General features: G+C 29.8%; 1 protein-coding gene across 1 annotated transcript; it reads left to right on the top strand.

Annotated features, from left to right (window-relative positions):
- The first annotated feature begins 6,258 nt into the window (after positions 1-6,258).
- LOC100819013 (F-box protein At1g67340) lies at positions 6,259-8,077 on the top strand. The gene is made up of 3 exons (XM_003531147.5): positions 6,259-6,717; positions 6,806-6,968; positions 7,076-8,077. Exons 1-3 carry the CDS (start codon positions 6,434-6,436, stop codon positions 7,802-7,804), a joined length of 1,176 nt encoding a protein of 391 aa, XP_003531195.1. The 5' UTR covers positions 6,259-6,433; the 3' UTR covers positions 7,805-8,077.
- The last annotated feature ends 5,464 nt before the right edge of the window (positions 8,078-13,541 follow it).

Genomic DNA, 13,541 nt, shown 5'->3' with positions numbered 1-13,541 from the left:
TTTGGTTTTAAGGAAAAATGAAGAGGGGAAGGGTGAGAGGGAGCAATTAAGCGGGGGTGTCTTTAAAATTTGTCTTGCGTGGCATGTGAGACTAGTGACAGCACCGTAAGGATGTGCCTGAAAATGCATCCGCGTGGCATATTTCGACAAGAGCCGTGCATCAATGAGAGGGAACAACTTACCTGTCCAGAAACCTCCCAACACAAAAAGAGCCCCACCTAACATCTCTGTTTACACTTCAGAGATTCTGTCCAAAATTAGGACAAAGTAAGAAAGTTGTGCAATTTTGCAATAACATTCCCCCTACTTGGATAAGATTGCAGCCCTAACCTACCTTTTTAATTAATAGCTTCGCTCCTAACAAACAAGCCACTTAGGTTAAACTGTTTTTTTTATAGACAAATAATATATCATTAATGAATAGCACAAGAAGTGTCAACATTTGGCCAAACTGTAATTAGTTCTAAATGACCAAACGATTAAAATTCTTTGCACTTTTCTTTTTTCTTGAATCAATCCGTCCATTTTACATGATTTCAAACTGAGTATCGGGTATTTGTGGAATGAGTTAGAACGGTTTTATCTTTTTCTTTACCCAGTTTGAAAATGTAATTGGATCAATTTTTTAAACTCGTATTTGATTCGATTATATGCACGTATGGATTAAAATTTATAAATTCAAGTCTGGATTAAACTTAAATTTAGAAATTGAATTTATAAAGGTATCACAAATCTTTTTGAATTTCCAAACTAAAATTTAGTCAAACAAACTTTTGAGGGATAATTAAACATGATCTTAATCTTGACTAATTTTACTTTTAAATTTAGTTTAGAAATTCTCAGAAAAATTCAAACACACCCTAAGACTCGACAAATATATGAGATAAGACTAAGTGAACTCAACTTAATATATTAATTAACAATATATATAGTTAAATCTTAAAACTAAAGCAGTATATAATTAAAATAAAGGAATATTTTACAATTTGTTAAGAAGTTGTATTATTAATACATGATTATTTAAAAAAGTATGCTTTTTTAAAAGAATATATGCCATTGAGTTTCTGAACTCATCCTCAAAATACAATATATTTAATATGTATTATTTTTTAATATTAATAAAAACAACCTAAGGTATCAGGTTATTAATATATGAATTCACGATATTTATTATTTGTTATTATACTTGAAAAAAAAAATTAATGCGTAAATGTTAATATATGTTTTTTATAGGGAAAAAAATATCTCCATACATTAATATGTTTATGGATGAAGCTATCATATGCGATGTCGTGGAGTCTTCAATTTTGCCTCTAGCATTTTTATATAACTTGTGACACAATCCAATAATGGATCACTTCATGGGCTGCAGTACTGTGATCAATTATTTCTTCTAGTCAAGCTTTTGCAAATTCCTGAAAGTGAAAGCTAGATAGATTTATCAGGAAACTGTACTGTTAAATCCACATATGATGTAGTACAAACCACATATGAAGTGGTCGACAAATCTTTCTTCAAAAGATTTTGGTTTAAAAAAATCCTTTAAAAGTTTCAGCTTGTGCTCGGAGAATATTTCTTGATAAAAGAAAAGAGGAATATTTGATATAAACTATGATTATGATTGCAAATGCGCTTTCTGCAACAGTAATGAAGAGAGCAGTGGGCATTTTTTTTTGCTTGCAGTATGGTGCTTCTGTTATGAGTGGTTGAGATTACATAGAAACTGTTCAGAGGTGATGATGTCTGGACGTGTAAAAAAATTGCTGAAATTGATCAAAACTAGGTCTTGAACATGAATTAGAGTAAGATTTAATTTCACAGATTTTCTTATTTATTTTTTATATTGAAAATGAGGGGATATTTAATCTGTTTGAAATCATTTTAATTTAGGTATTAATATTTGGTTATGAACTGCGTGAATATGCCTTGCTAAAATTAATTTTGAGTTTGTAAAATTGATTTTAGTTAAAATCAATTTTAAAGCGATATGATTTAAGTATGAATATTTTTAATATAGAATCAATTTAAAAATAAAATTTAGTATATATTTTTTGACTCAACACAAAAATTAGTTAAACTTATATTAATTTAAAATTAATTTTAGACTCAAAATTAATTTTAAAATATTTCACGAACTAAAATCAAACATATAAAAATAGATGTAAAATCAATTCAGATACTTAAAATTAAACACAACTATAAGGATTGAGGCATTTTTTTATAAAAAAGAAAAAAGAAAACCAAGTGACACAGTCCATTTATTCGCAATCTTTTACTCGATTCCCTGGTAAATAGCTTTCTTCTTTATTCCTTCTTGAGTTCAATTGTTGTTTCCAGCAGCAGTGACGTTAACAGAAGAAAGCATGGGGAGAATTGAGATATGTATACGTTAGATAAAAAGAAAGAGAGGTAAGCTTTCTTTGTTGGTGGCAGAGGAGGATGAAAAATAATAAAAAGACAAAATGCGGATAAGATGCATATCTTGTTTATGACATGCAAAGCAAATACGAGACAGTCACAGTAGCAGCCTCTGCTTTGGATGTGATGGGGTTGGCGTAGGCTGATGATAGGATAGAGTAGGAGTTGCTATAATCTTATACCCACACGTCCTATTCGCCCATCTAGCTCATCTCTACTATGGACTCAAACATTGTCCACATCTCCTAAATCCTAATACTACCTTTCTTTATTTCCATACTCAACGTTACAACTTACAACTGCTGAGACAACAAGACACATTAGCGACACTGTTTGTTTACGTTATTATGGTCCTACGGGAGGTTCCCCATAAGCCACGTTTCCATCCAAGAATCATTAACCATATATATATAAGGTTAAACATCTATTTTTAGGGGAAATACACTTGCCAAAATACTTCATTTAGAACATATAAATTCAGTTCCATCTATATAGAGGATATATTAACAAAATTACTATTCAGTTGTTTTTTAATACGCTCAAATTATTATTTAAACAAAAATAAAATGGTTTTTTTTTGTATCAAATCATAATTTGTCAACTATAATTTAATCAATATTTTTGTATTAGTGCATTTGGGTGTAATTTATTTTTAAAAAACTCATTAATTGTATCTTGTTAATTTATTTTTTTAAAATAAAATATTTTTTTTTAGTCTTAACCAATAATATGGGAATGATATGTTACACATTCAGTTGATGACGAAAATTGTTATTAAAATCAAGACAATTAATTTTTTGTAAAATTATATGGATTTGTTGTATAGTGTATTTGGATTAGATTTAATTTTTCCATAATCAATTCCAATTTCACGTTAAAAGCCAAAACAATAAATAATTGCTTCCACTTTTTCAAATTTTCACCATGATTTTGGATGTCATAGACAATTTTGTTAGTTTTCCAACACACTAGTAAAGACACATGTAGAAATATATTGAACTAAAATAAGAGGAAGTTGAGGATTTGGGATACGTGAGTAAAAAAATTGGATGACATTGAAATTTAAGTGAAAGAGCGATTTTGAGAAGAATGGATGTGTAAAAAAATGTTACTCATATTTATATACATGATAATACTGATATTTAATATATTTAATGTGAAAAACAATGTTAAAATTCAAACGTTTAAATTTGTATTAGCTAGTTAAATAAAGTGTGTGCATGTTAGAAACTTCTCATGCCATATTTAATTTATATGGATAAAAATATATATAAAATATATGTTCCAGGTTAAGAAATTTATATTTGCCACTTTGCTTTAATAAAAAATGTCTCACATGGCCCACCATCACATAAGTATGAACCGATTCCTATTTAAGAAGCACATGTAGGATACCATTTTCATGCAATGAGAATTCAATTTAAGCATTGATTATTTTCTCTCAAATATTGTGTCCAATATTTGCAATATAGTTGGTCTTACACAATAACATATGTCATGAAAATGTTATGTCAAATCTCAAACATTTCATAACTAATATTAATTGACATAAATCATAATCATATGTATTTCTTAATTAAATAATCTATAATTCAAATCTTAATTAAAGATATGAAATAAAAAAAATACTGATGTTGTAAACATTTAGGATCATGACGAATATTAGTCACGATTTCTCATAAAAAATGCATAATTAACGACTCTTTAATTTTTAGTTGCCTTATTTTTCAGAACAATTAGCATAATTCTATATTATTAGATGTTTAAAGACTGAAATTTAGTATTTTTATTTTATTAATCAAACATTTTTAGTATTTGTGTTTCTCTCATTTGAAGTTCAATTTTATATGTTACCTTCTCAATTAATTTAAAAATATTTTTCTCAGTCAAAGGTATGTTCATTAATAATCCTATCATCACATCTAGATTTAAAGTTACTTTTCATGGATTCATGTTTAGGACATTAAACTCAATGTATTTCGTGGACAAATATATTATTTTAAATTGTCCCAACTTGATCCATTTTGATTTATATATTAAAAGTGTAATCTGCTTAAACAACTACATATTAACTATACAATTTATTGAGTTAGTAACATATTACTGTATTTGTATTGATTTCAGGCTTATTTGTTAAATCTATTTAATTTATTTTTTAATTAAGTAATTTTTTTTTTTTGCATTTGTTTCAACTTTTCAAAATAATAAAAACTCAAAAAGAATATAATTTTTTACTAAAATAAGAAGCTATTTTTAAATAACTTCTCATATAATCAAAGTATTCTTTAAATAAGTTTTTTTTAATGGTGGTATACAATGATAAATGATATTTTTTTCTTTCAAATTTCTAAAAAAATAATCACAATTTATTTATTTTATACAAGAATCACTTGTTTTCAGGGTAATAACAAATTGACTTTTTATTTATCTTGAAATATAGTTTATTTGTTTTTATACCACATATATCTTTCCTTGGAAATAATAGTATTTAAGTTAAATATAATTATTATGAATGATAAAATTATTTTTTAAAACATTTAACACAAATTATATATCCAGAACTCGAATCTAAGAACTTTAATCAAACTAAAAATATAACTCAATTATAGTTGTATATTATTTTATTTTACAATTTAATATATTATTAAGATTGATGTATTATGTTAATAAATTGAGTTGACTTTAGTTTTATTTAAAAGATTATCGACTTTTAAATCGATTATTTTATTTTTTTACAAACAGATGCAAATCTATCCCACAAATACCTTTACTCTATATTATCTTAAAATACACTCTCTCTCTTTTTTTTTTTTATCTAATTTCCTTAATCCAATATCATTTTTAATCTATTACTCCTTTCTTTTTAAAAAATTACAATAATCAAAAGTAATTTTATACTTAAATTTAGAATTTTTTATTTATTATAAATCAAACATATAACTTATATAAGATAAGATTAATTATTTATCTTTTTTTAGGGAAGATTATTTATCTTATACTAACGTAGATATTAGTATAAAAAATTAAATACGGGCCAAAATTAAAAAATATCGGTCGAAACAAAACTGCTTTTTATGACAATATTTCGTAAAAAGAAGTAGTTATTGCAATTTACTTTACCATCACCCATCTCTTACACACGCCAGTAATAAAATAAAGATTTTAAGAAAATTGGGTTGGGAATGAGATCATAAAAACAAAAAATAAAGGGATAAGCTAGTAGTAAAAGAGATGAGTGTAACTGCACCAGTTGCTGAATCGTAGTTTTGACCTCGAAATGAGTTTGGTCTTAAACGAGTGCCAAGGATTCGGTACCTGAAATTGCTGAAACACGTTCCAAAGAGACACGCTCCAAACGACACAAATGTGTCTCACGCGCACGCGAGAATCGCGTATGTTGTTTCAAACCTGGGGTGAAGTTGAATTTTCAAATAACTGAAATTAGTGTTTTCACTACCAACTAATTTAACCGCTTTTAAAACAAACTCGACAATCTTTACTGTCTTCCTCTTATATTCCATTCCTTTTTTTATTAAATATAAATACAGACGGAAAAAGAATATAATATATAAAAGAAAGAGAGTAAGAGAGGAGGAAAAACTGTTCAAAATCAAAATGAAAGGCATGAAGACAAGGGAGAAGCATTTGGCATTACAAAATAAGAGCCAATTTTCAATTTTAACATTCACAGCATCAAGTAACGCACGACGACGGTGCGGATCTGGATCAACTTCGTTTGACCAGCATAAACGACAACATTGGGGTTATTTCAGTAATTAAGTATTTGCGGCCCCACCTTAACATTTCTTGTGTCTGGTTTTAAATTTTACATATTATCACACAGGTATTTAAAAGCCTTCGGTGTCGTTGATGTTGTTGTGGTCCGGGTTTTGGAGATTCATTACATTACCCTCTTATATATAACTTGTTACTTAGATTTTTCTTCTTCTTTTTTTATCTCTCAACGGAGAGACAGAAAAAAAGAAAGAACGAAAGAGTGATTAATTAGAGGGACATGAGAACAAGGAGAGGTGCGTGTTATCCTGGTGTAGTCTCAAGGATGTGCTCCAATGTGAGGGTTACGAAGAAAAAAAGCAAGGATCTGCACATGCATATGCATGTTCCTGCCGGAGACTCCATTATTTATAGCCGGAAAAAGCAGAAGAAAACGCCGGAAAAACTCGCCGCCGGTCGTTACGATTTTTTCGAGTCCTTGCCGGATGACCTCGTAATCTCCATCTTCTGCAAGCTTAGTTCCACCGCCACTAAACCTTCCGATTTCGTCAATGTTTTAATCACGTGCGTAGTTTCTCAACCCTTGTTCTTCTCCTTCTTACATTTTTTTTTTGAACGGTTTTTTATTTTGGTTTTTGTGCAAAAACAACAGGTCTAAAAGATTAAACAGATTAGCACTTCATTCGCTTGTATTATCCAAAGCCTCGCCGAGAACTTTCACTATTAAAGCAAAATATTGGTGCGATTCGGCACACAAATTCCTCAAACACTGTGCCGATGCCGGAAACATTGAAGCTTGCTATACTTTAGGCATGGTTAGTACTAATAATAATACTAATTAATTTGTAAAAGACTGTGAAGTGTTGAGATTTTGTTGTTTGTTATTGTTATTGACAAATCTAAAATTTGTTGATTTGTGCAGATTCGGTTCTACTGTTTGCAAAACCGAGGGAGCGGCGCGTCGTTGATGGCGAAGGCGGCGATTAACTCTCACGCGCGGGCTCTCTACGCGCTGGCCGTGATTCAGTTCAACGGAAGCGGGGGCACGAAGAGCGACAAGGACCTACGCGCCGGCGTGGCGCTATGCGCAAGAGCGGCGTTTCTCGGACACGTCGACGCGCTGCGCGAGCTCGGCCACTGCCTACAGGACGGTTACGGCGTACGGCAGAACATCGCCGAGGGACGGCGGTTCCTCGTGCAGGCCAACGCGCGTGAGCTCGCCGCCGTGCTGTCCACCGGCGCCGCCGCGCGTACCTTGCTGAGTTGGAATCTTCAGCCGCAGCAGCTCCGGCAGGGGTCCGGGTGTCCGCTTCTCAGCGATTTCGGATGCAACGTGCCGGCGCCGGATGTGCATCCGGCGAGCCTGTTCATGACTGAGTGGTTCGCCGCTCACGGCGGTTCTCCGGGACCGGGGCTGAGACTCTGTTCTAACGCGGGGTGCGGGAGGCCCGAGACGAGGAAGCACGAGTTTCGAAGGTGTTCTGTGTGCGGCGAGGTGAATTATTGCTCACGCGCGTGCCAAGCGCTTGATTGGAAGTTCCGGCACAAAGCGGAGTGCGCCCCCGTGGAGCGATGGCTCGACGAGGACGGCGAAGATGTCGGTAACGACGACGGTGACGGAGAGGTCGAGGTTGTTATGGTAGATAGTTAGACAATTTTTACAACAGTAACGGCAACGGAAGTCGCTTTGGACGGAAAATGAATCTATTTTTGGCGAAGAGAAATTACTTGTCGTGATTTATTCGCCGTCTCAAAAAGGTAGAGAGAATATGGCTTCCTTTCGTTTTTTCCTTGTATAGTTTGAAAATTCTCCCGAAAAAAAAAAAAGACGAGGGGAGATTATTTTTCTTTTTTTTTTTGTTGCAATTTCGGAGTTTAACGTTAACTAGAAATTAGAAATTCAATGCTAAGAGGTTACTAGTTACTAATTTTTGTTATTAATTTAATCGATTTGAACGTAATTAGTAGCTTTGAAGTTTTCTTTTATTATATGAGTAGCTTTTATTAAAACTTGAGATTCACTTAAATATATTTTACGTTTTTTTTTAATTTAAATGTAGTACTATACTCCCCTCTTATATTATTATAATATATATTTTACAGTTTAATAGTTACTCTATTTTGTTTGGATTTGAGATTTTAGCGGATACGACAAAATTAAATGTGATTTGGTGAGCTGTGATTTGTCTCTATTGATTTAATGCGGCGCCATCGCATAAGGTTGAAAAATGAATAGTTGTGAAAATAAATCTAATCAGTTCACGGACATCAGATTTTGCTTTCATACAATTTTACCTCTCCCCTCACATGCATGAGATGATTACAGAGGGTTGATTGATTCTATGCGATCCAACAACTTGTTAGTGGCGTAAAGAAAATATTAAAAAGAAAGAGAAAAAAGGTGTTAATAACAAAAGATTCAAAAGAACCTATCATTGATTGATGGATCTAATAATTATTTGAAAGATACTGTATTAATTTTGTTTCTATTTTTTTCTCTGAACGAGGGCATCCAAATTGCTCAGATAAAGGATTAAGTGAGGTTAATAGTAATTATTAGCTCTGTGTTCTTTGAGTACTAGACTAATCTTCACTCAGACATTTGCTTGATTTGTTTACAACATGTTTCTAATATTTGTGATCCATTTGCAGTATACTTATTAATTTTTTTAAATCCCCTTTACTTCAAATGCCTTAGGGGATAAATTTCCGAAAATTTTCTTGAACTCTATAGCAGCTCATGTATAAAGAATATAGTCGATACTTTAACGTAGTAATATAACTCCTTAGAGTGTGTTTAGAAACACGTTCAAATTATGTTTGATGAAAAAATTTCAAGTTCCGATGCAAAAATCCAAAAGCAACTTGAGTATAACTTTTGAGTTGCATTGTTTGAAGACTACTGGGTTACTGGTATCTTGGCCTCATGGACGGTTGGCTTAATTCATGTTTAGTCTTACAACAATATTAAGATAAAACTTTTTAAAATTAATTAAAATAATTTATTCAAATTATTATAATTTTCTTTGAAGTTTATTTTTCATTCTTAAAATAAAATTATTTATTATTTCATTTGAATTAGTAATAAAAGTCAGCCTATTTAATATTTATTGAGACATTATCGAACTGGACTAGTATTTTATTAAATTCAGTTTTTAAAAACATATTAGCGCTAAACCAATAGGGATTATTGATAATATTCCTTAAGCAACTTATGTGTAGTAGGTAATTAACATTAAGCAAATGTTAACTAATGTATTTACGGTATTGATTAAATTTAAAGTAAAAATATTTTTATTGGAAGATGAAAAATTATGCTATCCGTGATCATTTTTATGCTTTTTATGATTTTTATAATAAACATTTTTTTTAATTTTTAACCAATATCCTAAGCACATTAATTAACAAACATCCTTAACAGTACTCTTAGTTATAAAGTTTACTATATTATTTTGGCTGGATATCAACTAATGGAAGATATGTAGTGTTTTAATTAAGATTAATTAAATAATAAAAGTCAACTATTGAAATAAATAAAGTAGTTACTCTTAAGAAATATATAAATGTCATAATAAGATATTGGACTTACTTTAGCCGGAAAAATATTTTCTATTACCATTACTTATGCTTTTTAATTTGTATAAATAAAAAATCAGTAAATAATAATTTTGGAGAGCTTTTTTTTTCTCTCTATAAATTGATTCTTGAGTAAAGGTTTTACTTGCCTTGTGTTTGGGCCAATCATGTAGAGAAAATCTGTAGAGAATCATTGGTACGATTTGATGAATTTATGAAGTTGTATAAGTAAGGGTTATACGCATTAAGGTTTGCGTACACAATTGGAAAGGTCATTTATTTCTATTTCTTTCTATTTGACCCAATTTATTATATATTACAACTCACAAAGCAGCATATTAAATTTTATAAGATTCAATACCTAACAAAGTTTTTTTTGAAAGGAATAACTAACAAAGTTATTCATTAAAAATATGTAATGACATATGGTACGAATATCAACAACTAAATGCTCCTCCAGAACCTGCCTTCATCTAACTTTTGTTATCACTGTCTTTTTTTTGTTTTTTTGTGGTCAAGAAAGGATCAGAAAAGATGAAAGATAAAAAGTAGGAAAAACATGTAATTTGAGAATTACAAGTTGGAGCGAATTGGTGTGGGTATGCGCATATCTGCATATCATACAGTACAATGATTTAGAAATAGGTAATCTGGCTGGAGTTTTTGGCATATATAACAAGCTCAAAAAATATATAAATAAAAAAGGGAAAAAAGATTCGATTTTGCATAGATTATTAATGTCAAACTGGGAAAGAAATTAATTTAATGGGTATGGGAAGATAGTGAGGGGACGATGAGAGTGCACTTATTCTTTCTTCAATGTTCGTTATTTATTTATTTTTGGTGCAGGTTCTTTATTTATTTCAGTTGCACTTAACCCCATAAGAGTGAACGGCTGGTCCTGGCCCAAAACAATAGCTATTACCATTTCCAAATATCTATTCAAATTGCAGAGAAGAATACAAAAGACATCATAGAGAAGAATAAAAAAGAGGGCTAATGGTTTGACATCTTTTTTAAAACTAGAAATCTTGAGTTTTCTCAGTAAATAATCTATTACTATACTTAGAGAATATGGACATATATAAAAATACAAAGAACTTTGAGAGACATGCTTCTTTTATCTCTGGGAAACATATTTGGCATTTCCTTATGGGGCAACATTAGTACTAAAATGAGAATTAGGGTCACATTTTAGAGGGATGGGAGGCCTGGTAAAACAAATGTAAAAAAAAAAAAAAATAGAATTAGAATGGATGAACATATATATGTTGGGTACAATAGAATTCGTGTATTAGAAAACAAATTTGCTTATTTGACCAGCTACGGAGACAAGCTTATATGTTATGTGCTAACTAACACTATTTTGTCGAAATGTAAAGAACCTTCCACGACAGGTGGGATTCTTATGCCTTTGAATTGAGAATGAGTTTGAGCATCTAACTGTTAATTTTTATTTTCCTTTCTTCCTTTAATCTTTGTTTGCTTCTTGCTTTGGTATCTTTGCATAGCATATGCAGTTATTGCCATGTCGGTTGTCACCATCTTATGCTTTCTGTCTAATCATTTTTCATGTCAGAATTAGAGGGAGACATTTTCTTAATATCATAATTAGAGGGAAACTTTAACGATATACCATCGATTTATTTTTTAAACTCCTGAATGGATGCGTATTTTAGATTAGTGTTTAGTAGGGTTTTATTGATTCAAGTAGTAAGAAATTTATTTATTTATTTATAGGTAAGGAGAAGAATCTATTGAAACTAATACAAATAAGTGAACGACTAAAGACTTCCAAGCATAAGTTATCAAGTAATAAAATTCATTAACTACTTTTAATGGAAAATTACATATGTTAGGACGACTTCTTAAATTTACTTTCAATTTATTGGTAGGCTATACTCTGCAAATTAAAGGAGAATAAATAAAAGGAGAAAAAACATAAACTAAAAGGTCTCCTCTTTGTGATTGGTGTCAAATAAAATGAGATAAGAAAGAGGGAAATAAATGATGGGACCATGCCTCAGACACGAAAAAAAAATGAGAAGACAAAGCCAGGTAAAGAGTATGTATTACTTATTTTATCCTGGGAAGTAATGAATTGTAAATATTTGTATTTCTAATGCATGGATAAAAATGTCTTGGTGATAAAATATTATTTATTTTCTTCACACCTTTACCTAATTATGTAGAGAAAATTCAACGTTTTCCCTCTTTATTTTCTTTTATATTTTTCTCGATTTAAATAATTTAAAATTTTACTTTTATTTATTTATTTTCTCTTTTCTTTTATTCCTTTCTATTTCTTCTCACGTCCAAAATCCAAATAAAGCATTCAAGAAGAAATAGCTGTCCTCACCACATTACTCTTATGTACTACTACGTACATAAAAAAATTGCAATAACATTATTTATGACTGTATTAACCTTAAGGTAGTAGTTTTTTTTTTCTTTTTCGTGTAAAGACCTTATAAAACAAACGCAACTATTTAATAAGTATTTATTAGTATTATTAAAGTGGGTTACCCATCCTAAACTATTCCAATTCCCACCTAGCCTAGCCACTAAACCTGCCAAAAAAGAAGACTTGTTGTTTCATTTTAAAAATGAATTAATAAAATAAACTCTTCCAATTTTATAGTGAGTTGGTAGGTCAATCAATTTAATATTAGAAATTAAAAAGGAATTAAATAATTTTAAAATAAATAAATAATGAAAACATAAATAAATAGGAATTGAGAAATATGATGAAAACTGTGTTAGTATGAGCTTCTAGTTAACGAATGAAAATTTAAAGAAACAAAAAAGCTTGACAGGACAACTGTTTTACCTTTGTTCTCAACTTATCATAACTCATGAATTATGTGAGTCTATAAATTAATGAATAACCTAACAAATAAATAAAAATGAGTAAATGGGTTACTATGGCACATCAGACCCACTTTATTAAGATTAGTTTTATCAACATTTTTTTGTACGGGAGTGATGTAAAAGATAATAAAAAAATAAAAATCTATGGATAGTATAAAATTGAATAAATATAGATAGACGCTATAATATATGTTAAAAATTTTGTGCACATGATGACAATATACAACATATATAAAAGTGCAACAAATGTCATGCAATGCTAAACAATCGGTAGAATTCAAGTAGAAGATGAATGCAAGTATTCTTTTATCTGATAATATTTTAAAAAAAAAATTAACTAAAAATATTTTCTGTTTAAAAAAATAAATAAAAGAATTATTAATTTTTTAATAATATTTTTATCTATTGCCATTTCATTTAACTATTTAATTGAATTCACAACTACATTGAAACGCTTTTATTTAGATTACTTATAAAAAATATATTATCATAATAACTTTTATGCTGTTAATAATTTTATCAAAGTACTTTGTGTTATTCATGAGACAAGCAGAATAACTCCCTTTTCTTGTATTACACTGGCAAATACCTTATTTTTAATTCAGGTAAAATTTCAAAAGCATAAGTTATCAAAATAAGAAATAATCTTCATCAATTAGTCAAAAGTTAAATGGAATAAATTTCAAACTAAAAGTTAACATTAAATTAAATCACTTATTAATATTGAACATAATCAAAAGGAACTCAATCACATCTATCTGTGTAGATAACAGGAATATATGCAAATATACATAGATAGGAGGAGAAATTTATTGCATAATACAATTATTTTATTATTTCTTTCTATCACATTACCTATTTTACTTTATTTTTCTCTTCTTATGTCTCTCAAACTGTAAAGTTATTTTGACGAAATTGTTTTGGAGTGAGTAACATTAATC

The sequence above is a fragment of the Glycine max genome, chromosome 8 (assembly GCF_000004515.6).
Source record: "Glycine max cultivar Williams 82 chromosome 8, Glycine_max_v4.0, whole genome shotgun sequence".
Classification (NCBI taxonomy): domain Eukaryota; kingdom Viridiplantae; phylum Streptophyta; class Magnoliopsida; order Fabales; family Fabaceae; genus Glycine; species Glycine max.
Note: the sequence above shows the minus strand (reverse complement) of the source record. Positions and strands in the feature narration are given on the sequence as shown.

Bases quoted from the DNA above. Each gene is read 5' to 3' on its own strand.
- LOC100819013 (XM_003531147.5), top strand. From the start codon at position 6,434: ATGAGAACAAGGAGAGGTGCGTGTTATCCTGGTGTAGTCTCAAGGATG. The intron at 6,718-6,805 runs GTGCGTAGTTTC...CAAAAACAACAG, and splicing joins TTCGTCAATGTTTTAATCAC to GTCTAAAAGATTAAACAGAT. The intron at 6,969-7,075 runs GTTAGTACTAAT...TGATTTGTGCAG, and splicing joins CTTGCTATACTTTAGGCATG to ATTCGGTTCTACTGTTTGCA.